This window comes from Monodon monoceros, unplaced genomic scaffold (genome assembly GCF_005190385.1).
Source record: "Monodon monoceros isolate NGI ecotype Baffin Bay Population unplaced genomic scaffold, NGI_Narwhal_1 Super_Scaffold_20, whole genome shotgun sequence".
NCBI classification, from domain to species: Eukaryota; Metazoa; Chordata; class Mammalia; order Artiodactyla; family Monodontidae; genus Monodon; species Monodon monoceros.
The window spans coordinates 61,547,471-61,572,554 of record NW_021703777.1 but is presented as its reverse complement, the minus strand read 5'-3'; the positions used below and the strand labels follow the sequence as shown (position 1 = coordinate 61,572,554).

Genomic DNA, 25,084 nt, shown 5'->3' with positions numbered 1-25,084 from the left:
TCCACTGCATTGGCAGGCGGATTCTTAACCACTGTGCCACCAGGGAAGTTCCAATAATTCTAGCAGTGTTTTTTTTTGTTTTTTTTTTTGCGGTACGCGGGCCTCTCACTGTTGTGGCCTCTCCCGTTGCGGAGCACAGGCTCCGGACGCGGAGGCTCAGCGGCCATGGCTCACGGACCCAGCCGCTCCGTGGCATGTGAGATCTTCCCGGACCGGGGCACGAAACCGTGTCGCCTGCATCGGCAGGCAGACTCTCAACCACTGCGCCACCAGGGAAGCCCAATTCTAGCTGTTTTTGACAATGACTTTTAAGAGTCCTAAATAATGCTTGATTTGGTTTCCAAACTTAATTAAATACCTTCAAATACTTTATAAATACATTAAATTTGATTTCTTTTTAAAGTATTTTATTTCAACCATCTACATTAACAAAACCTTCTCAAATATTAAATAATTATTAAAAATCTAATACTTTAAACTTATAAATATAGTGAAGCTGAAGTTTTTTAACGTTGTAAGAATTGATACTGACTAAGGTTCTTGGACTCTTTAATCAATAGAAATTGATAAGAGGCCAGATGAGAAATTCAGGTAAGGCTTTACTGGGACTCGTGCTATAGCAGGAGGGAGGGAAAACAAGTAACACATGCCCTTGCTCACTCCCTGAGAGGAGGCAAGCTGGTCCCTTAAACAGGGTGAAGATAGGGGCCAATAGGTGGATCGGGCTGGGGGGTGGCATACGTGGTGGGCCCACCCTCTTGGTGGTGCTGGGTACAGGGATCATGCATAGTACCCTACTTTTTCTCCTGGTACCTCAAAAGTGGCAGTTGGGTTTTGGCCTTTTTGTATGTTCTTATTGTTCATAATTTGCCCCAACTGCGCATGCGCGCAGTTCTTTTTAGTCCCTTTTAGTTTATTTGTATTCTGTTGCTCCAGGAGGCATTTGTCAAGGTGGAAGCACTACAGTCAAGGGTCTCAGGTCCCAGCCAGTCTCAGAATGACATAAATTTAAGATTTCAGCTTAATGTCATAATTCTAAACAGTTACTCTGTTATATATTTCAAATTGCAATTGTAGTGTTATCACTCTTACAGGCCAACTTCTCTTAAAACATATACCTGCTTTTTATTTTTTATTTATTTTTATTTATTTATTTTTTTGTGTGGTACGTGGGCCTCTCACTGTTGCGGCCTCTCCCATTGCGGAGCACAGGCTCCAGACACGCAGGCCCAGCGGCCATGGCTCACGGGGCCCAGCTGCTCTGCAGCATGTGGGACCTTCCCGGACCGGGGCATGAACCCGTGTCCCCTGCATCGGCAGGCGGACTCTCAACCACTTCACCACCAGGGAAGCCCCCTGGTTTTTATTTTAATAATATACACTTATTTTTTGTTTTAACAATAATTTCAAATTTACTGAAAATCTGCAAAAGTTAAAGTCCATTGGCTTTATCATTCTCTCTCCTCCGTGGTGTGTGTGTGTGTGTATATTTAATCTTTTCCCTGAATCATTTTTGAAAGTTAATGACAGACATCATATACCCCTTTTCCTCAGTACTTCAGTGTGTGTTTCCTAACAAGAGGACATTATCTTATATAACTACCATACTGTTATCAAGATCAGGAAATTTAACATTGGTATAATACTATAACTAATCTATGGTCCCTGTTCAAATTTCATCAATTCTTGCACATATTTATTATTAAGACAAAGTATTAATTCTATGATTTTGATTTTCTTAGGTTTTTGACAGTTAATTCTAAATCTTCTCAGAGTTTAAAAATAACACACGCTCACAAAAGAAGTCAAGTTACTATTACAGGTACCTGAGGTTACTTGCCACCAGAGACTTTGTATGGGTACACTGTAGGAAGTCCTTTTACCTCTATGAATGTCATACCAAGTCTCTTTTTATAATAGCTGTTAGGACTACAAAACTTAAAAAGAAAGGGGTTGGTTTCATAGCTCACTTAATCCATAACTATTTTAATGAGATCTATTTTATTATAAAATTAATATTTTGTAAAATAAATAATTAATATATTATGTGCAGTAAAAAAAAAGGCAGCCCAAATAATGCAAGTGAATATGTAAATAAAAATCACTTTTGTTGTAACACATTTTCGGACTTTATGTGAATCACCTCAAAAATGTTCATACCCTTGATTCAGTCATTTTACTTCTAGAATTTTTATTCTCAGAAAATAATCAAGATTGAGAATGATGGGGGAGAGACATGTTGGTATAATGACCTCATGGATTAGGAGAAATTTCATTTCTCCGATTATTAATAAAGTCACATCGTTCTCTACATTTATTTGCCATGTGTATTTTCCTTTTCTAAATTTGTCTGTTCATGGCTTTATTTTTCTACTGGTCTGTTCATTTTTTATTGATTCACAAAATTCTTTACATCTTAGGGATATTAATCCTTCATCTGTTATATATGATGTGCATATTTTTCCCAGCTTGTAACTTGAAAGTTTGGGGTTATAATTTATATAATAATAATATATATAATATACTAAAATTATAATATATGTATAAAATTTTAAATGTATAGATCTTGTATAGTTTAATAAGCTTTTAACAAATATATATACCCATTCATTAACCACCATAATCAAGATACAAGAATAAGTATTATTCTTGACTGAGAAGCCCAAATGATCTTTTCTCTTTATTTTGTTAATGTGCAGACTTCTGTGCATAGTTGCTTAGAGTTGTTTTTTTGGTTTTGTTTTGTTTTGTTTTTGCGGCATGTGGGCCTCTCACTGTTGTGGCTTCTCCCGCTGCGGAGCACAGGCTCTGGACGCGCAGGCTCAGTGGCCATGGCTCACGGGCCCAGCCGCTCCGCAGCATGTGGGATCTTGCCGGAACGGGGCATGAACCCGTGTCCCCTCGGACTCTCAACCACTGCACCACCAGGGAAGCCCAGACATTATGAATTTGATTTCCTAATATTTTAGTGAGGAACTTTGCATCTATGTTCATGATGGATAGTGATCTATAGTTAAAAATATATCTGTTGAGTTTTGGAATTAGGGTTATGTTGGTCTTGTAAAATGAGTTGAGAAGTATTTCCTGCTTTTTTATTCTCTGTATATTTGTGTAAGATTCATGTTATTTCTTCCTTAAATATTTGAGATAATTTACCCTTAAATCAATCTGGGCTTAGTGTTTTCTTTATGGGGAGGTTTTTAATTATGAATTAAATTTCTTCAGGTATTCCTTTAGGGTATAGGTCAAATCAGATTTTTTATTTCTTCTTGTGTCTGTTTTGTATTTTAAAAGAATTTGTCCATTCTTCTATGTTGAATTTATTTGCATAAAGTTTTTAATGGTAATATATATATTTTTCTCTTTAAGAGCTTTAAGATATATAGTGGTGATGCTTTAATTCCTGTTTGTTAATTTGTTTTCTCTTTTTATTTCTTGATCAGACCTGCTAGGGATTAACAAATTAGCTTTACTAATCTTTCCAAAGAGTCAACTTTTGTATTTGTTTATTTTTTTCTCAACTGTTTTTAAGAATTTCTTTTACCATTTCTTATAGAGTGGATCATTCAGTTTTTGTTACTCTGGAAATGTTCTTATTTTATTTTTATTTGTAAAGGATATGTTTGTTGGATATGCAAACATATTTTAGGTTGATAACGCTTTAGAGTATATTTTCATGATCTTCTGGCCTCCATGGTTTCTGGTGAGATGCCAGCTAAAATTATAATTTTTACTCTATATTTAATGTGTCTTTTTCCTTTGGCTATTTTAAGATTTTCTCTTTATCTTTGGTTTTTAGCAGTATGGCTAAATTTGCCTACATATAGTTTTCTTGGTATTTGTCCTACCTGTGGTTCCCTGAAATTCAAGGATTTGTGGGATGTTGCTTTCAAATTTTTCCATAGTTCTGCTATCATTTATTCAGACTTTTTTTCCTGTGTCATTCTTTCTCTGAGGCCTCTAGTTATACCTGTGCTATATCATCATATTCTATACCATAGATCACTGAGGTTGTTTTATTTTTTTTCAATATTTTTCTCTATATGCTTTATTTTAAATAATTTATATTCACCTCTACTCAATGGCATCAGTTCTTTTTACCACAATGAGCAATCTTCTGTTAATCTCATCCAATGGATTTTTAATTTAGATGCTGTGTTTTTCAGTTCTTGGATTTCCATTTGGTTTTTTAAAAATATATATAATTTACATATTTCCCTTGGACCTTTAATCTCTTCACTCATTGTATCCATCTTCGGACCCCATTCAAGTTTCACTTATTTTTCCTCTATAATATCCTTTATAGAGGAATAATCCAGTTCAAAATCATGTGTTGTCAAGTATCTTTAGTCTCCTTCAGTCTGGAATGGTTCTTCAATCGTTTTTTGCCTTGTTGACCTTGAACACTATTGAATATTACCATCCAGTTATTTTATAGAATAGCGGACAAACTGAATTTGTCTGAATGTTTCTTGTAATTAGGGTAAGATTATGAATCTTTGGTGTTTATTCACATACATACACACATTTTCATCTATATTTATTTCCATATCGATTTATATATGATTTTTCACCTTTACCTCCAATTCTGATCCAACACTACCGAGTTCATTCTTTTCCTCCCTTGCCTTATTTGTAATGCTTGTCTCTGAAAGTTAAAAACCTGGCTCCCATTACCCTTAATACATGTCCTCTCTGTGTATAATCATTCCCCCATCTCTGCTGTCTCCTCTTTCTGCATATGGGCTCTTACACCCTGCACTATGCCACTCAGTCTCTGACACTTCATACTGGGAGGCCCCTTCCCAAAGCTCTGATCTCTTACTGGTATCTCTGATATCTCAATCCCTCTTACTTGGTCGACCCTTCTCTTGATGCTCTGGCCCTAACATCCTGCTATGGGCCACTGTGCCTTCTCCTTTCCCACCAGACTGAGACACCTACCTTGCTTTGCTCTCCCAAATGATCAGGAAGGGGCGAGGATGAACTGCTTTCCTTCTTTCAGGAGTCTTATCCTGTCTAGTTTCTGCCTACTTCTGATTTCTTTCCAGTGCCTTCAAAGAGTTCTGTTTTGTTTTGTTTTGTTTTCAATGTTTTATTCAGAGTCTCTAACTGTTATAGGCAAGAAAATTAGTTCAATACAAGCTACTCTGCTATTACTGGAAGCAGAACTTCTAATTTGCCTTTTAATTTTGTTTTGGTTATCTTGAGGTTAAAATTTTATGTGTGGTAAAACCCATAATCTTATTATTTTGAGGTTTCTTCCATTGCTTTATGATTAGAAAATTCTACCCCAAAAGAATTCAGAAAATCACCCCCAGTAGTGTGCTTGTACTGGCTCACAAGAGCTGATGGTACACATCTCTTTCTAACTTTGCATTTAGTGCAATCCATCACCTTCATAGTTTGAAACTGACCATGGTGGGAATTTTTACACCATAGAAATTGGCAAGCACTACAAATCAGTCTTTTTTCTCTGAGGAGCTAACTGTTAAACATTTACCAGCACACCACTGTTTTCCTGTAGTATTTTTGTGGTTTCTTTTTATTTTTAAAGTAGATAATTCCTCAACTTATTTGAAGTATATTTCTATGTAAAATATGGGGTAAGAATCTGCCTCTCCCCCATGATTGCCCCAGCCTTTATTTGTTCACTGCCACAGTTATTATATACCACAATGTTATTTATACTAGGGCAACGGTTTTCAAAAATGTGACCCAGGTATGCATAAAGTTTCCCAGAACCTTTTAAGTAATCTGCAAGTTCAAAATTATGCACAAGTAAAAGGTTCATTCAATGTGTAAGATAGGCAAATGGATTTTATGGTAATGGAGTATGAAACGTTCCTTGACAGTTTCAGATTGTACATTGCAACTCTTATGGGTTTTTTTTTGCGGTACACGGGCCTCTCACTGTTGTGGCCTCTCCCGTTGCGGAGCACAGGCCCCGGACGCCAGGCTCAACGGCCATGGCTCACGGGCCCAGCCGCTCCGCGGCATGTGGGATCTTTCCGGACCAGGGCACGAACCCGTGTCCCCTGCATCGGCAGGCGGACTCTCAACCACTGCGCCACCAGGGAAGCCTGCAACTCTTATTTTTAAGAAACTACCCTTTGTCAAGTTTTATTTTAGTATCAAAGAAGAATATCCACAATTATCTGAAAAAGCTGTTGAAATATACTCTTTTCCAACTAGTACGGGGAACTGGATTTTCTTCATATACTTTAACCAAAAAACAGTGTCTTCTTAAACCAGATATTAAAGAGATTTGCAAAAATGTAAACATATCAGTCTTGTCACAATTTTTTTTGTTTTGGAAAATATAGTTCTTCGTCATAAAAAATATTTGTATTTCCATGTAATGGGTTCTTTTTACTTGAAATAATAAATGTTCTTAAATGTCTCAGTCTTTGGAAGCCCTCAGTCACTTTTTAAGAGGGTAAAGAATGTTACACCTCAAATTTATTCAATTAAAAAAAAGTGTAAATGGGCTCTACACCAAAAAAATTGAGAACCACTGTATTAGATAATATTTCTGAATTCTCTGTTTGGTTACACTGATCTATTTTTATGCAAGTATCATTTTGCTTAAATTATTGTAAATTTAAAAATATTTTAGGGCTTCCCTGGTGGCGCAGTGGTTAAGAATTCGCCTGCCAATGCAGGGGACACAGGTTCGAACCCTGGTCCGGGAAGATCCCACATGCCACAGAGCAACTAAGCCTGTGCGCCACAACTACTGAGCCTGCTCTCTAGAGGCCGGGAGCCACAACTACTGAAGCCTATGCACCTAGAGCCCATGCTCCGCAACAAGAGAAGCCACTGCAATGAGAAGCCCGGGCACCGCAACGCAGAGTAGCCCCCACTCGCCACAACTAGAGAAAGCCCACGTGCAGCAACAAAGACCCAATGCAGCCAAAAATAAATAAATAAATTTATTTTAAAAAATATATATATATATATTAGAATAGGGTAGGTTATGTATACCCTTTACTTCTTTTGGCCATAACTTTCTTATTGTCCTTCTGGCTTCCCGCTTCAGTCTTTCTCCCACATGCCTGACAGATTAATCTCCAGCCCTGACCATGCTTCCTCTCCAGTGAAAAGATTTCATGGTTCTTCGCTAGCTGTGAGCAGTGCCCTCCACATCTAACGTAGTTTCAGATGTATTTGCAAGCCTGATCTCACTGCCTGACCAGACACAATCTGCTCCATGCCTCCTTGCTTCTGTGTCCAGACATTCCCTTCAATCTTCCTTCCTTCATTCTCCCTATCTTTTCTCCTCCCTCTACTTGTCAGAATCTGACCCTTCCTTCAAGGCCCAATTTAATATCTCTTTAGCCATGAAAAGAGAATTCTTCTTGGATTCTCCCACATTTCCTCTGATATTCCTCAAAACTTTATTCTCTTTTATGGATATCAAATAATCAGTGATTTGCTTATAGGTTTATGATTCCTTCTAAGTTGAAAACTACTTTAAGGAAAGGTACTGGTTTATTATTCTTTGTTTTTTTTTTTTTTTTGTCTCCCTCCCTCCCACCCTCCCTATCCCACCCCTCCAGGCGGTCACAAAGCACCGAGCTGATCTCTCTGTGTTATGCGGCTGCTTCCCACTAGCTATCTACCTTACATTTGGTAGTGTATATATGTCCATGCCTCTCTCTCGCTTTGTCACAGTTTACCCTTCCCCCTCCCCATAGCCTCAAGTCCATTCTCTAGTAAGTCTGTGTCTTTATTCCTGTTTCACCCCTAGGTTTTTCATGACATTTTTTTTCTTAAATTCCATATATATGTGTTAGCATACGGTATTTGTCTCTCTCTTTCTGACTTACTTCACTCTGTATGACAGACTCTAGGTCTATGCACCTCATTACAAATAGCTCAATTTCGTTTCTTTTTATGGCTGAGTAATATACCATTGTATATATGTGCCACATCTTCTTTATCCATTCATCCGATGATGGACACTTAGGTTGTTTCCATCTCTGGGCTATTGTAAATAGAGCTGCAATGAACATTTTGGTACATGCCTCTTTTTGAATTATGGTTTTCTCAGGGTATATGCCCAGTAGTGCGATTGCTGGGTCATATGGTAGTTCTATTTGTAGTTTTTTAAGGAACCTCCATACTGTTCTCCATAGTGGCTGCATCAGTTTACATTCCCACCAACAGTGTAAGAGGGTTCCCTTTTCTCCACACCCTCTCCAGCATTTATTGTTTCTAGATGTTTTGATGATGGCCATTCTGACTGGTGTGAGATGATATCTCATTGTAGTTTTGATTTGCATTTCTCTAATGATTAATGATGTTGAGCATTCTTTCATGTGTTTGTTGGCAGTCTGTATATCTTCTTTGGAGAAATGTCTATTTAGGTCTTCTGCCCATTTTTGGATTGGGTTGTTTGTTTTTTCGTTATTAAGCTGCATGAGCTGCTTATAAATTTTGGAGATTAATCCTTTGTCAGTTGCTTCATTTGCAAATATTTTCTCCCATTCTGAGGGTTGTCTTTTGGTCTTGTTTATGGTTTCCTTTGCTGTGCAAAAGCTTTGAAGTTTCATTAGGTCCCATTTGTTTATTTTTGTTTTTATTTCCATTTCTCTAGGAGGTGGGTCAAAAAAGACCTTGCTGTGATTTATGTCATAGAGTGTCCTGCCTATGTTTTCCTCTAACAGTTTGATAGTTTCTGGCCTTACATTTAGGTCTTTAATCCATTTTGAGCTTATTTTTATGTATGGTGTTAGGGAGTGATCTAATCTTATACTTTTACATGTAGCTGTCCAGTTTTCCCAGCACCACTTATTGAAGAGACTGTCCTTTCTCCACTGTACATTCCTGCCTCCTTTATCAAAGATAAGGTGACCATATGTGCGTGGGTTTATCTCTGGGCTTTCTATCCTGTTCCATTGATCTATATTTCTGTTTTTGTGCCAGTAGCATACTGTCTTGATTACTGTAGCTTTGTAGTATAATCTGAAGTCAGGAAGCCTTATTCCTCCAGCTCCATTTATCGTTCTCAAGATTGCTTTGGCTATTCGGGGTCTTTTGTGTTTCCATACAAATTGTGAAATTTTTTGTTCTAGTTCTGTGAAAAATACCAGTGGTAGTTTGATAGGGATTGCATTGAATCTGTAGATTGCTTTGGGTAGTAGAGTCATTTTCACAATGTTGATTCTTCCAATCCAAGAACATGGTATATCTCTCCATCTATTTGTATCATTAATTTCTTTCATCAGTGTCTTATAATTTTCTGCATACAGGTCTTTTGTCTCCTTAGGTAGGTTTATTCCTAGATATTTTATTCTTTTTCTTGCAGTGGTAAATGGGAGTGTTTTCTTGATTTCTCTTTCGGATTTTTCATCATTAGTGTAGAGGAATGCCAGAGATTTCTGTGCATTAATTTTGTATCCTGCTACTTTACCAAATTCATTGATTAGCTCTACTAGTTTTCTGGTAGCATCTTTAGGATTCTCTATGTATAGTATCATGTCATCTGCAAACAGTCACAGCTTTACTTCTTCTTTTCCGATTTGGATTCCTTTTATTTCCTTTTCTTCTCTGATTGCTGTGGCTAAAACTTCCAAAACTATGTTGAATAAGAGCGGTGAGAGTGGGCAACCTTGTCTTGTTCCTGATCTTAGTGGAAATGCTTTCAGTTTTTCACCATTGAGGACGATGTTGGCTGTGGGTTTGTCATATATGGCCTTTATTATGTTGAGGAAAGTTCCCTCTATGCCTACTTTCTGCAGGGTTTTTATCATAAATGGGTATTGAATTTTGTCAAAAGCTTTCTCTGCATCTATTGAGATGATCATATGGTTTTTCTCCTTCAGTTTGTTAATATGGTGTATCATGTTGATTGATTTGCATATATTGAAGAATCCTTGCATTCCTGGAATAAACCCCACTTGATCATGGTGTATGATCCTTTTAATGTGCTGTTGGATTCTGTTTGCTAGTATTTTGTTGAGGATTTTTGCATCTATGTTCATCAGTGATACTGGCCTGTAGTTTTCTTTCTTTGTGACATCCTTGTCTGGCTTTGATATCAGGGTGATGGTGGCCTCGTAGAATGAGTTTGGGAGTGTTCCTCCCTCTGCTATATTTTGGAAGAGTTTGAGAAGGATAGGTGATAGCTCTTCTCTAAATGTTTGATAGAATTCGCCTGTGAAGCCATCTGGTCCTGGGCTTTTGCTTGTTGGAAGATTTTTAATCACAGTTTCAATTTCAGTGCTTGTGAATGGTCTGTTCATATTTTCTATTTCTTCCTGATTCGGTCTTGGCAGGTTGTGCCTTTCTAAGAATTTGTGCATTTCTTCCAGGTTGTCCATTTTATTGGCATAGAGTTGCTTGTAGTAATCTCTCATGATCCTTTGTATTTCTGCAGTGTCAGTTGTTACTTCTCCTTTTTCATTTCTAATTCTATTGATTTGAGTCTTCTCCCTTTTTTTCTTGATGAGTCTGGCTAATGGTTTATCAATTTTGTTTTTCCTTTCAAAGAACCAGCTTTTAGTTTTATTGATCTTTGCTATCGTTTCCTTCATTTCTTTTTCATTTATTTCTGATCTGATTTTTATGATTTCTTTCCTTCTGCTAACTTTGGGGGTTTTTTGTTCTTCTTTCTCTAATTGCTTTAGGTGCAAGGTTAGGTTGTTTATTCGAGATGTTTCCTATTTCTTAAGGTAGGATTGTATTGCTATAAACTTCCCTCTTAGAACTGCTTTTGCTGCATCCCATAGATTTTGAGTCGTCATGTCTCCATTGTCATTTGTTTCTAGGTATTTTTTGATTTCCTCTTTGATTTCTTCAGTGATCACTTCGTTATTAAGTAGTGTATTGTTTAGCCTCCATGTGTTTGTACTTTTTACAGATCTTTTCCTGTAATTGATATCTAGTCTCATAGCGTTGTGGTTGGAAAAGATACTTGATACAATTTCAATTTTCTTAAATTTACCAAGGCTTGATTTGTGACCCAAGATATGATCTATCCTGGAGAATGTTCCATGAGCACTTGAGAAAAATGTGTATTCTGTTGTTTTTGGATGGAATGTCCTATAAATATCAATTAAGTCCATCTTGTTTAATGTATAATTTAAAGCTTGTGTTTCCTTATTTATTTTCATTTTGGATGATCTGTCTATTGGTGAAAGTGGGGTGTTAAAGTTCCCTGAGATGAATGTGTTACTGTCGATTTCCCCTTTTATGGCTGTTAGTATTTGCCTTATGTATTGAGGTGCTTCTATGTTGGGTGCATAAATATTTACAATTGTTATATCTTCTTCTTGGATCGATCCCTTGATCATTATGTAGTGTCCTTCTTTGTCTCTTCTAATAGTCTTTATTTTAAAGTCTATTTTGTCTGATATGAGAATTGCTACTCCAGCTTTCTTTTGGTTTCCATTTGCATGAAATACCTTTTTCCATCCCCTTACTTTCAGTCTGTATGTGTCTCTAGGTCTGAAGTAGGTCTCTTGTAGACAGCAAATATATGCGTCTTGTTTTTGTATCCATTCAGCCAATCTGTGTCTTTTGGTGGGAGCATTTAGTCCATTTACATTTAAGGTAATTATCGATATGTATGTTCCCATTCCCATTTTCTTAATTGTTTTGGGTTCGTTATTGTAGGTCTTTTCCTTCTTTTGTGTTTCTTGCCTAGAGAAGTTCCTGTAGCAGTTGTTGTAGAGCTGGTTTGGTGGTGCTGAACTCTCTCAGCTTTTGCTTGTCTGTAAATGTTTTAATTTCTCCATAAAATCTGAATGAGATCCTTGCTGGGTAGAGTAATCTTGGTTGCAGGTTTTTCTCCTTCAACACTTTCAATATGTCCTGCCAGTCCCTTCTGGCTTGCAGAGTTTCTGCTGAAAGATCAGCTGTTAACCTTATGGGGATTCCCTTGTGTGTTATTTGTTGTTTTTCCCTTGCTGCTTTTAATATGCTTTCTTTGTATTTAATTTTTGATAGTTTGATTAATATGTGTCTTGGCGTATTTCTCCTTGGATTTATCCTGTATGGGACTCTCTGTGCTTCCTGGACTTGATTAACTATTTCCTTTCCCATATTAGGGAAGTATTCAACTATAATCTCTTCGAATATTTTCTCAGTCCCTTTCTTTTTCTCTTTTTCTTCTGGAACCCCTATAATTCGAATGTTGGTGCGTTTAATGTTGTCCCAGAGGTCTCTGAGACTGTCCTCATTTCTTTTCATTCTTTTTTCTTTATTCTGCTCTGCATTAGTTATTTCCACTATTTTATCTTCCAGGTCACTTATCCGTTCTTCTGCCTCAGTTATTCTGCTATTGATCCCATCTAGAGTATTTTTAATTTCATTTATTGTGTTGTTCATCGTTGTTTGTTTCATCTTTAGTTCTTCTAGGTCCTTGCTAAATGTTTCTTGCATTTTGTCTATTCTATTTCCAAGATTTTGGATCATCTTTACTATCATTATTCTGAATTCTTTTTCAGGTAGACTGCCTATTTCCTCTTCATTTGTTAGGTCTGGAGGGTCTTTATCTTGCTCCTTCATCTGCTGTGTGTTTTTCTGTCTTTTCATTTTGCTTATCTTACTGTGTTTGGGGTCTCCTTTTTGAGGCTGAAGGTTCGTAGTTCCTGTTGTTTTTAGTGTCTGTCCCCAGTGGCTAATGTTGGTTCAGTGGGTTGTGTAGGCTTCCTGGTGGAGGGTACTAGTGCCTGTGTTCTGGTGGATGAGGCTGGATCTTGTCTTTCTGGTGGGCAGGTCCACGTCTGGTGGTGTGTTTTGGGCTGTCTGTAGACTTATTATGATTTTGGGCAGCCTCTCTGCTAATGGGTGGGGTTGTGTTCCTGTCTTGCTAGTTGTTTGGCACAGGGTGTCCAGCACTGTAGCTTGCTGGTCGTTGCGTGAAGCTGGGTGCTGGCGTTGAGATGGAGATCTCTGGGAGATTTTCGCTGTTTGATATTATATGCAGCTGTGAGGCCTCTTGTGGACCAGTGTCCTGAAGTTGGCTCTCCCACCTCAGAGGCACAGCACTAACTCCTGGCTGCAGCACCAAGAGCCTTTCATCCACACGGCTCCTTAATTTGGGATGATTCGTTGTCTATTCATGTATTCCACAGATACAGGGTACATCAAGTTGATTGTGGAGCTTTAATCCGCTGCTTCTGAGGCTGCTGGGAGAGATTTCCCTTTCTCTTCTTTGTTCTCACAGCTCCCAGGGGCTCAGCTTTGGATTTGGCCCCGCCTGTGCGTGTAGGTCGCCGGAGGGCGTCTGTTCTTTGCTCAGACAGGACAGGGTTAAAGGAGCCACTGATTCGGAGGCTCTGGCTCACTCAGGCCGGGGGTAGGGAGGGTCACGGAGTGCGGGACAGGCCTGCGGCGGCAGAGGCCAGCGTGTCGTTTCCAGCCTGAGGTGCGCCGTGCGTTCTCCCGGGGGAGTTGTCCCTGGATCCCGGGACTCTGGCAGTGGCGGGCTGCACACGCTCCCCGGAAGGGGGGTGTGGATAGTGACCTGTGTTCGCACACAGGCTTCTTGGTGGCGGCAGCAGCGGCCTTAGCGTCTCATGTCTGTCTCTGGGGTCCGCACTTTTAGCCACGGCTCGCGCTCGTCTCTGGAGCTCCTTTAAGCAGCGCTCTTAATCCCTTCTCCTCGCGTACCAGGAAATAAAGAGGGAAGAAAAAGTCTCTTGCCTCTTCGGCAGGTCCAGACTTTTTCCCGGACTCCCTCCCGGCTAGCCGCGGTGCAGTAACGCCCTGCAGGCTGTGTTCACGCCGCCAACCCCAGTCCTCTCCTGGCCCTCTGACTGAAGCCGGAGCCTCAGCTCCCAGCCCCGCCCGCCCCGGCTGGTGAGCAGACAAGACTCTCGGCTGGTGAGTGCCGGTCGGCCCTGATCCTCTGCGCTGGAATCTCCCTGCTTTGCCCTCCGCACCCCTGTTGCTGTGCTCTCCTCCGCGGCTTCGAAGCTCCCCCCTCCGCCTCCCGCAGTCTCCGCCCGCGAAGGGGCTTCCTAGTGTGCGGACACTTTTCCTCCTTCACAGCTCCCTCCCGCTGGTGCAGGACCCGTCCCTATCCTTTTGTCTCTGTTTATTTTTTTCTTTTGCCCTAACCAGGTACGTGGGCGGTTTCTTGCCTTTTGGGAGGTCTGAGGTCTTCTGCCAGCGTTCAGTGGGTGTTCTGTAGGAGTTGTTCCACGTGTAGATGTATTTCTGGTGTATTCTTGGGGAGGAAGGTGATCTCCGCGTCTTACTCTTCCGCCATCTTCCCGGAAGTCTCTCTCTTTGCTTTGTCTTACATAATATAATTAAGAGATATTTGTATAACGAATTAATGAATGATTGTTTTATTTCCTTTTTGATTGTAAGCCTTAATTGAAGGCACTGGTTGTCATATATTTTTTTGATTTTCCAAGAGGCTGATAAGAGACAAAGCTTTATTCATTGGAAATGCTTGATTAGTACTTCATGGTATTGTGTAGATAGATAGGACCTTTGTTTGAATCCCAGCTCTGCCACTTACAAACTATATAAAGTTAAATAAAATGCCAAACTTCACAATACCTTGGTTTCTCCATTAGTGAAATAGAAATAAAAATGTTATGCAGGTGAGAAATAAATGAATTAATAGGTATAAAATACTGTCTGTGTTAGTATCATCATCGTCATCATTTTTATTTATTTATTTTTGACTGTGTTGGGTCTTCATTGCTGGGCACAGGCTTTCTCTAGTTGCAGCGAGCGGGGGCTACTCTCTGTTGCGGTGCACGGGCTTCTCATTGCAGTGGCTTCTCTTGTTGCAGAGCACAGGCTCTAGGCACGCAGGCTTCAGGAGTTGTGGCACGTGGGCTCAGTAGTTGTGGCTCACAGGCTCTAGAGCGCAGGCTCAGTAGTTGTGGCACTCGGGCTTAGTTGCTCCGCAGCATGTGGGATCTTCTCGGACCAGAGCTCGAACCTGTGTCCCCTGCACTGGCAGGCAGATTCTTAACCACTGCGCCAGCAAGGAAGTCCATCGTCATCATTTTAAACAACATAAGAAGGGGTTTGGAACATACCTTGTGTGTTAATTTTCTACCCACAGTTAAAACCCTATTTCATTTCCAGTTATTGATTATATTCCCACCTCAAAGTTTTGTGGTAAGTTTTGAGTTTGGATATAAGTAATTTAAATAGAAGATGATGTAATTTGAACACATTTCCACAATTAAGGTAGTGAGGAGTGTCTTGGGGGACCAGTACAACATTGTCTATGGAGATATGGTTCTGTTCTGCCTTTCTTCCTCTTGTCTTTGGTTACTTTGTATTGTCCGTTCCAATTAGAAGAGAGCTACTTAAATTCATTTTAAGCATGGGGATTTGTAATAATGTGAATTCCAATTTCCAAAGGGCAAGATAATTAAGAACAAAGCAGAGCTCTCCCCCTTATAGTGTTCTCATGTGATAGGGCTGAGAACTTCCCTCTTGGCTGAGTTTATTGTTCTAGTAGTCAGCATTGCCATTTATCTCTTAGTCCATTTGTGTACTTGTCATTTTCTCCCCATCTTTAGTTTCACAGTAAGTTCCAAAAAATCTGGGTTGGAATTTATACAACCTAGTTTGAGAAGGATGGAAACCGATCCTTTCAGCTATGATCATAGGTTACTGCAGTATTCTCATCCTTTTTGCTGGATTTACTGAGAAGTCTGGTCCAGTGGTCAGATACTACTTTGTAACTTTGATTGCGATAGTGTTTATTGATTGATGCTTACAGGTACTGTTTTCTTTTTCTCCCCTAGACTGAAACCAAAATTGCGACGTCTGCCCTGACTGCTGTTGCAACTCCAAGAACTGTAGACCTTGCCCATCCAAGGATTAAGATAGAGGGTCTGTGCTTTGAAAGAGAAAGAAGTGAAATGCCCATCCGTCCTGTAAGCCATCACTACCTTGGCATCCTTCAGCTCACTTTCTGTTTGTTCCTAGGGTGTTGTTTTTCTTCTATAGGGTATAGACCAAAGTCATTGGAAAAGAAAACCTTGAAAGAGTGGTCTGTGGCAGGAAGGAAGACCTAGCTGCAGGATATGGAGAGAGGCTGCAGGTAGAGGGTGAAGAGCATGGACTTTGGAGTCAGTAAGAGCTGGGTTCAAATTCCTGCCTCACCACTACTGGTTGTGTGATGTTGTAATAACCTTCCTGAGCGTTATTCATTCAATAAGGATTTGAATCTCTACTATGTGCCCGGCACCGTGCCCAGTGAACAAGATGGAAGGAGACAGAAAATAAATAAGGAAACAGATAAGATAATGTCAGGTAGTGGTAAGTGCTATGAAGAAAATAAAATGGAAAAAAATAAAAAATAAAATGGGAAATGAGTGACTATGGCTAGGGGTGGAGAATAAGCTTCTTTGCATACGGTAGTCAGGGAAAGCCTCTCTTAAGGAAGGGATGTTTGAGCTGAAACCTGAATAATGAGAAGGAGTCAGCTAAGTGAAGATCTGAGAAGAGAATGTTCTAGTAGAGGGAAGAGCACATGACAAAGTCCTTAAGTAGGATAGCTTTGAAGTTGGGTGGAGCAAGGTGAGCAAGGGGATTGTGAAGGTAACAGTTCCCAGTTTCAGGGCTGTTCATTCTTGTGATAATAGATAAGGCAGGTGCTCAGCACAGAGCCTGGCACGCTCAGTGGATTGTTCGGGGGTTTTAAAAAATCCTTTAAAAAAGTGATACCATGGCACATAATCATACTCTGAGAACCCAAACTAATCTGTATCAGTGCAAATATAGAACATTTTCAGGGCTACTGAGTGGTGTTTGCTGTGGTCCTCATTCTTTTGAATGAGCACTTGAGAGAGAGAATAGTAGCTCTATGTCATCTTTCCTATTTTACCAGTAAAGCAACATAATAGAAAGGCCTCCTGGCAGATGTGGTTTCCAAAGTAAGACCAAAGGGAGTTGATGAGTCAGTCAGAATATATTTATTCAGCACCAGTTATGCAACAGAGCCTAGTCTAGCTTTTGGCAAACAAGTACTTCTCTCAAGCGGCTTATATTCTGGTGGGGAAAAACAGACAGTAAACATAACCAACAATGAAATAAATGAGCTAAGTCAGGTGTTGTTAAGTGCTATGAAGAAGATTAAATAAGTACTGTGGAAGAGGGTAATTAGAAAGGCTGATATATCTTGGATGGTCAGGGAAGAACTCCTTGAGGATGTGATGTTTGAGTCTAGGGACTTGAATGACAAAGAGGCAGCCATGACAAGATTGAGGAAAGAGGGTTTCAAGCAGAACTAGTAAATGCAAAGGTCCTGAGGTGGAAAGAGCTGGGCCAGAGGGGCCTTGTGTGACTAGGGTCATAGTGATTGAGGTGGGGATGGGAGGAAGGTGAGGTTGGAGGAGGGTATAGTAGGCAGATCATGTGGGATCTTCTAGGCCACGGTAAGGAGCCTAGGTGTTATTCTTAGCAAAATGGAAAGCCACTGGAAGATTTTAAACACTGTGAGTGACATGATCTGGCTTGGGCCTTGGAAAGTACTTCCCTCATGAAGTTGTTACGGTGATTGCATGGGAATGATTTAGGCAGATCGCTGAGAACACTGTCTAGCTCATGGAATACACTTGTTAAAATGCTCCTTCTCTCCCTCAGTAACTGCTGTGTGAAGGCTGGGTTGTGGAGGAGTGAGAATGGAAGCAGGGAGATCAGTTAGGAGAGTCTGTTACAGTAATCCAGGAGAGAAAGGATGGTGACTCGATTAGGGCTATAGTTGAAAATAGAGGGAGACGTGGTGAAATTTGAGGTATGTTTTTGTGTCGTTTTGTTTTGCACTATAGATATCCAGTGCTGCCTTGCTCGCCAAACCTAGCCCTCGAATACTAGCTCTAGCTAAGCCCAGGCCTCTTCATCAAGATTATTTACCTCCCCGTGATGCCTACTGGCCAGTATCTTGTGCTGCTATCCATTCCAAGATATCTCCCAGAATTCAAGAACTAGCTAATCCAAATACAAGGTGTGTCAATCTAAGGCTAAGATGGGACAGGAAAGGCAGGGGGTGCTAGGGACAGGGAAAAGTTGACCTATTAAGTTCAGTGAAATGAATCATAGAAATAGTAAAAATTTTAAAAATCATCTTATTTGTTACATTTATTGTGACAAATCTATGGTCTTCTTACCATAAGTATAAGGCTACAGTTAAAGGGTTAGTGGACTAGTATTGAACTTTAGACCTAGGAGACAACTCTGTAATTATGGATATGGGATTATTTATCTAACATATATTGATAAGGATTATTTATCTAACATATATTGATCTAATAAGTTGCAGAACAGAAACATAATATGTTGTAATTTGTGTAAGAAAAAAATACATATATGCCATATATTTGCTTACATATGCCTATACTGTCTCACAGGAGTATGTAAGAAGCTAGTAACAGTGGTCACTTTGGGGGCCTAGGGAGCCGGGATGGTAGGAAGACTTATTTTTTACTAAATAGGCTTTTGTATTTTTCAATGTTTTTGCATCATGTACATGTATGAACTATTTCAAATAAATCGGAAAATATATTCAACAAAGAAGAAATTGCCTCTAATTCCTATTCATTTTTTAGAAGACCTCTCAACTTGCCTGAACCTCAATTCATTTTGTTACCTTCAAGGGATAATACCTGATCCCCTTTTTGAAGCACCATCAAGAAAACCTAACTGAAAAAGTAGTAGTCTTGAGCTCAGGGAATAGGAAATGTGTTTGGTCTTATATAATAAAATATTTTTTAAAAAAATTTTAATTTTATTTTATTTATTTATTTATTTTTGGTTGCCTTGGGTCTTTGTTGCTGTGCATGGGCTTTCTCTAGCTGCAGCGAGCAGGGGCTACTCTTTGTTGCGGTGCGTGGGCTTCTTATTGCGGTGGCTTCTCTTGTTGTGGAGCACGGGCTCTAGGCGCGCGGGCTTCAGTAGTCGTGGCTCGCAGGCTCTAGAGCGCAGGCTCGGTAGTTGTGGTGCACGGGCTTAGTTGCTCCGCAGCATGTGGGATCTTCCGGGACCAGGGCTCGAACCCATGTCCCCTGCATTGGCAGGCGGATTCTTAACCACTGCACCACCAGGGAAGTCCAGATTTTAAAAATCTTTATAATGTGTTTTTCCTTAAAAAAAAAAGTTCAACATCAAATGAAATGACACTCATTCTCTGTACACTGACAAAGGAAAGTGAGGAGTAAGACCAAGTGCTCAAGAGTCTATCCTGGTAGCAAGATTATTATTTGGTGGTTAAGGTATTAAGGATGAAAACTTCAAAAAATTGATTTCTTTAATTTCACCAGTGGATTGTCTGGCTTGTTTTAACATCGTCAAATTATTGAGAAATTTCCAGAATTTACTTTCTATGGAAAGAGGAAAGCCTTCGGAATCTGACACATATACACATCTAGACTTGACCACAGGTCACTCTTACAACGTCCCTGAGCCTTCATTTCCTTATATGTATAGTGGAGGTCATGATACCTGTTTGATGTGGTGCTTAAGAAAATCAAAATGAGATAATATAGTGCCTAACACATAGTGGATGCCTGAGAAATGTCAGTTCCCTTTTCTGTTCATCTTATTTTAAGTCAAATCCTTTTTTCCATTTCAGGACTCCTGTGCATATTGTATATTACGATCCAGAAGTCTTTAAAGTCAAGCCAGCTGCTTTGAAAGCACATTGTTCTCCGAGGATCCATGAGTTGGCACAACCTCTTACGCGTTAAGCACAGAAAGTCACATCAGTCAAACTCATTATGTTTCTAGAAGACATATTAGATGACTTAGTTCCCTTGTCTGGTACTGTCAGTTTATAGCCCCCACTCCCTCAAAGCACACGAGAACTCTAGGGAACACCACTGCTGCTGTTACCTGTAATCATGTCTTTAGCAGGTTTGGGGACTCCAGCATGCAATAAAAGAGAAAATGATAGCCTGCCTTATTATCCTTACTATCTCCTCACGTGCATCTTGGCTGTCTCATTGCTCTGACTGACCTGAAGATACATTCTTCCTTATATTTGCTGGTTTTGCTTTTCTTTTCCCAGTGAGATCTGTGTTCTCCAGTAGCTGATCTCACCTCAGTGCCTTCTCTAATAAATCCTGAGAACTGAAATCATTCCTTGTGTTACTTTTCCAACGTCCCCTCATTACCAAGAAGTAACACTGAAATGGTGAAGCCTTTGTGGCTAAGTCAAAATGCTTTATATAATCTGTAGATGAAATTGAGGGAGTAGGTTACCTTAAATGATCACATCTCCACCAACTTCTGTTCCTTCACTCATGCTCAGTGTCATTTATCATGAATGACAGAAGAAGCTAAACATTTGGTAAGCATTATAATGCTTTGTCAAATTGCATCTGCCCAGAGTTTTTATTTCATTTGCTTTATTCTCTCCATGGATGAGTATTTTACAAAGTAAACTAACTTTTATGGCCTATCTAGATTTACATGAAAATGAACTTGTTTGAAAACCAGTTTTACAGATGAATGAGTTCTATCTCTAAGGCCTTTATGTTAAAGAGATAACTAGTGTCCTGGAGAGGCAATACCATACAATAGTTTTGGTTGGTTTTGGTTTTAGTATTTTTTTTTTTTTTTAGGTAGAAAAAAGGCTAGGTGTATTGATTAAAATGAAACTAAATTCTTTTCCTAGCTCTAATGAAAATAAGTCTAGAGCTATTGAATTTGAATCCAACAAACAGGAAGAGAGACAGCCACTTTTCACGGTCATTGCTTTTTGAGATAGGCCTGTGGTAGATTTGTCCATTCTTGGATTGCACAGCAAGTGTATTTTTTGTACTATTGGAATAAATCACCTAAATTGCCCAAATTGAACCTAGTATGTAAATTGATTACTGCAGGACAAAAAGTCCAACTGGAATTTGTCTGGGTCTAGAATAAATCATGACATTTATAAAACCCAAGTACATTTCTGAGATACCTTCAATGTTTGTATGTTTCAGAACATGATGAAATGTATCCATTAAAAAGTACTCTGAAGAGATGGACCTCCAGCAAGGTGGCATGGGAACTCCAGTGACCACACTCTCCAGTGAATGGTATTATTTTTTTAAATTAAAGCTTCTGGAAATGGCCCTTAGGATAAACAACAAATGAAGAAACATCTATTCAGGGATATCTATGAAAATTCAGTAAGAAAGGTGAGAGTCTGTGATATTCAAACTACATGTAAGCCGATTGTTTCTTGCCATGAATTACGGTTCTGTTTTTAAATTCACATTTAAAAATTAATTTATAATTCAAATTAAATTATATTCACCTTTTGCCTATTTCCTCCCTTTGACTTGGATACAAGAATCTTAGAGCCTAATGAATGTAATGTCCAAACATGGTGAGCCCCTCAGCAAGTAAAATTCCTAGCATCACGACTAGTCATAGCAGGAAACCAAGCAATAACAGCTGCCACCATCATCACCTCCTCCACCACCACCGCAGGAGATTGACAGCTCATCTGTGCCCCTCTTCTGCTTGGTTTCCGGTACTTTAATCTGAATTTAGTTTTACTTGTTCCATGGAGTGTATATGTGTGTGCATGTTCATAAACATGTGTGTCTGTATTTGTCTTTATTACGTGTTTGCGTGTAAATTGAAAACTTCCTGAATCCGTTAAAGAAGTGGTTAAATTATAATTAAATAATCTCATTGAGGAATACTACAGAGGCCTGTGATTAACTACCAAAAGTTATAATAACTTCGCTAAGAAGCTCAAATGTCTTCTCACACCTTTTAGCTGTCGAGTGTAATAGCTGTAAATGTCCACCTTTCTGCAGCTTTTATTCCCAGACTACTGTATTAACTGTCTCTGTTAAGCCTTGGAGTGATTTTCAGCCCCCTGTTAGGAGAAAAGTGGAGAATGTTATTATTAGATTTGTGAAATTTAGGTAAGTTAAGATTGTTCATTTTGGAATATGCCATCAGTGAGACTATGCATGGTCTACCTGAACTATCGAAGGATTTTTTTTAAAGCCACTAGTTCAGGAAGGCCTGAAATTCCTCAGGACAAAAGATGAAGGTTAAAACTGTTTTATTCTGCCTTACCTGATAATATTCCCTTCTTCCCTCCTCTGGTTCTCGAAAACAAAATGAAAGCTTAATTGAAAGTTCCCACTAGATAAGTTTAATTAAACAGCATTTTGTTATACTTGACTATCATTGTACCCCTAACTCAAGCATCTGAATAATTATTTTCTATTTTCATAACTCAAGTGTAGACTAACTTCACATTGAATTAATCATTAAAGCAAAGCTCATTAAAATGCTGATATAAAATATGTTTTGTTTTGATTTCTTGAACAGTAGGAAAAATTAAATATATTCATCTAAATATTCAAAAGAGAAGGTAGTATTAAAATTTGTATGAAGAAAGTCAACTGACCTTAAAGTGCCAAAATGAATACCTCTATTTAATAAATAACAGCATATTTTACAGGGAGGTAAAAAGGAAAGCATTCCATTGTTAATGGGTGTTGTATTTTACTAAATTTAAATAGTGTACTAGTGAGTAATAATTGACCACTATTACTCTGGTAGTTATAATTGAAAAGTAAGGGGCTTCCCTGGTGGCACAGTGGTTAAGAATCCGCCTGCCAATACAGGGGGACACGGGTTCGAGCCCTGGTCTGGGAGGATCCCACATGCCGCAGGGCAACTAAGCCTGTGCACCACAACTACTGAGCCCGCGCTCCAGAGCCCGTGAGCCACAACTACTGAAGCCCACGTGCCACAACTACTGAAGCCCACACGCCTAGAGCCTGTGTTCTGTGACAAGAGAAGCCACCTCAATGAGAAGCCCACGCACTGCAATGAGAAGCCCACGCACCGCAACCAAGAGTAGTCCCTGCTCACCACAACCAGAGAAAAGCCTGCACGCAGCAACGAAAACCCAACATAGCCAAAAATAAAATCTATTAAAAAAAATAATATCAAAGAAATACCTCACATTTAAGTAATAATTTTAACTTCTTTAATTCCCAAATATTATTAGTTTTACCTTCAATTATACTATAAGAAGAGATAGAGAAGACATTCTACTTTGTTTAGATTTCTTATTGAAAAACAGAACTAGAAGTTATGTACCTTTATTTAACTATAAAAGTGCTAAACTATGAATCATCCAGGTGTTGTTTTACTGTGATTTAACCATGGATTTAATGCTTTTCTTGAACAATCAATGAAATGTTCGGTACTCTGGATTTTTATCTGAAGGACTGAAACTAAACATGTTGAACAATCTCTCCAGATTGTTTTAAAAATTAGTAGCAATTCTAAATAGCTTCTTTTGGAACTAGGAGGAAGAATTTTATATAACTATATAGATTATATAATTATATAAATTTAAAAAAATATATATATATATATTTACCTCAACCACTTTTTTTTTTTTGAGGTGAGATTGGTATATGACATCATATGGTAGATTTGAACTTGAATTTTGGAATCAGACCTGGGTTTGTATCCCACGTGGATCATTTACCAGGTATGTGATTTTGAAAAAATTCCCTAACTCCCTGTGCCTCAGTTTCTTTATGTATAAAGTGAGCTCCTGTGGCATTATTGTAAAGAGTAAATAAGAACGTTATGTAATGAAGTATGAATTGGAAAAAATTGTTTAAAATTTAGCTCCTTTTGCCTTCTAAGGGGGGAGTGGCATACTTCATATCACTGGGAAAAGAAATATATTTATGGCTTGATTCATACATTAAATGAATGTTTGTTTGATGTCTTTGCTTTGCCAGGCACTGTGCTAGGCACTAAAGCTATCATAGTAAGCCAAACATATATGGGCTCTGCTCTCATAGGCTATTTAGCCAACTGGGAGACATGGATGTTATTCAAACATTCACAAATAAATGTAAAATACAGCAGTGGCAAGTGCTATGAAGGAGAGGTTATAGTGCTATAAAATGACAGAATAGAGAACTTTGACTCCCTTGGGAAGGTGAGGGAGGATTCTTTAATGAAAGGACGTTGGGCTGGAATCTAAAAATTAAGTAGTGTTAACTAACAAAGAAAGGACAGGAAATCAGTCCAGGTAGTGGGAAATGTGGTTAGTGGATATTTGTTGATTTGGGGGCGACCCTGCACCCATTCCTCCTCCTTCTGGTAAGAACCCCCAATTTTCTTTGGGGGATTTCTCTTCATCGATAAAGGTTTATTGAGACTTTTATTCCAGGTACCCTGGCCGAGGGATGGGCATGTGACCTGAGCCAGCTCATTGAACTGTCCTCTGGGGCTTTGGATCATGGGCAGAGTGGTGCAGAGGCAGGGGTAGTTGGAGGCGGTCGTTCCCAGTAGTGGTGCCCTGATGAGACTTCACTGTTCTCCTCCTACTTTTGATACCTGGAGCTGCCCAGGCCCCCACCGCGGCCCTCCCCTGTTCATCTGCCTCAGGAGCTGTGCACAGCCTTGCAGTAAATCCCCTGTGGCAGATGGGTAGAGGTGTTGGGGACTGAAAGGCCAGCGTGGCTCAGATGGGAAGCAAAAAGGGGTTGTGTGATCAGTGACGAGGCAGCAGATGGAAGCCAGACTGTACAGGGCCCTGGAGGCCACCTTGAAGATTTTAGTCTTTATACTGAAACCAGTGGGAGCTGTTGAAATAATTTAAGCATGAGGATAATGTAACCATGGTTGCCTTTTGAAAACATTACTTCTACAAATAAATTGGGGAGGGGGCAGTGGAGGTAGATAGACCAAGTTAGGAGGCTACTTAGTAGATCAGATGAAAGATGAAAATAGTTTGGTGGTACCATGGTGGAGATGCAAGGAAGAGACAGGCCTTGAGAGATATTTGAGGAGGTGTATTTTCACAGGATTTGGTGATGGATTGGATGTGGGGTTGGGGAGAGAAAAGCATTCAAGATAATTCCTCGATTTCTAACTTATGAAACAATATATAGATAGTGAGGGTCTGAATATACAAGTGGACAATGGCCAGGCCACATATGACAGTACAACTCTGACTCACCACCTGTGCAGCAACCAGGTCAGGAATCCAAACCACAGCCTCTGCAGCAATCAGCCCAGAATGGTCAGGATCTGGCCAGTGGTCCCAACTGATACCTAATTTTTGCCCCCACTTCCATCTCAGGACCAAGTAGAGAAAGCCAAATAT

The 25,084-nt window shown here is 39.4% G+C and overlaps 1 protein-coding gene across 1 annotated transcript in view; it reads left to right on the top strand.

The window, feature by feature from the left end:
• THEGL (theg spermatid protein like) overlaps window positions 1-19,676 on the top strand; it is a 65,532-nt gene extending 45,856 nt beyond the window's left edge. The window contains exons 8-10 of the mRNA XM_029235967.1: window positions 15,735-15,866; window positions 17,763-17,938; window positions 19,562-19,676. Coding sequence (XP_029091800.1) covers window positions 15,735-15,866; window positions 17,763-17,938; window positions 19,562-19,676 — 423 coding nt within the window. The remainder of the gene's footprint in view (window positions 1-15,734; window positions 15,867-17,762; window positions 17,939-19,561) is intronic.
• Window positions 19,677-25,084: the final 5,408 nt, after the last annotated feature.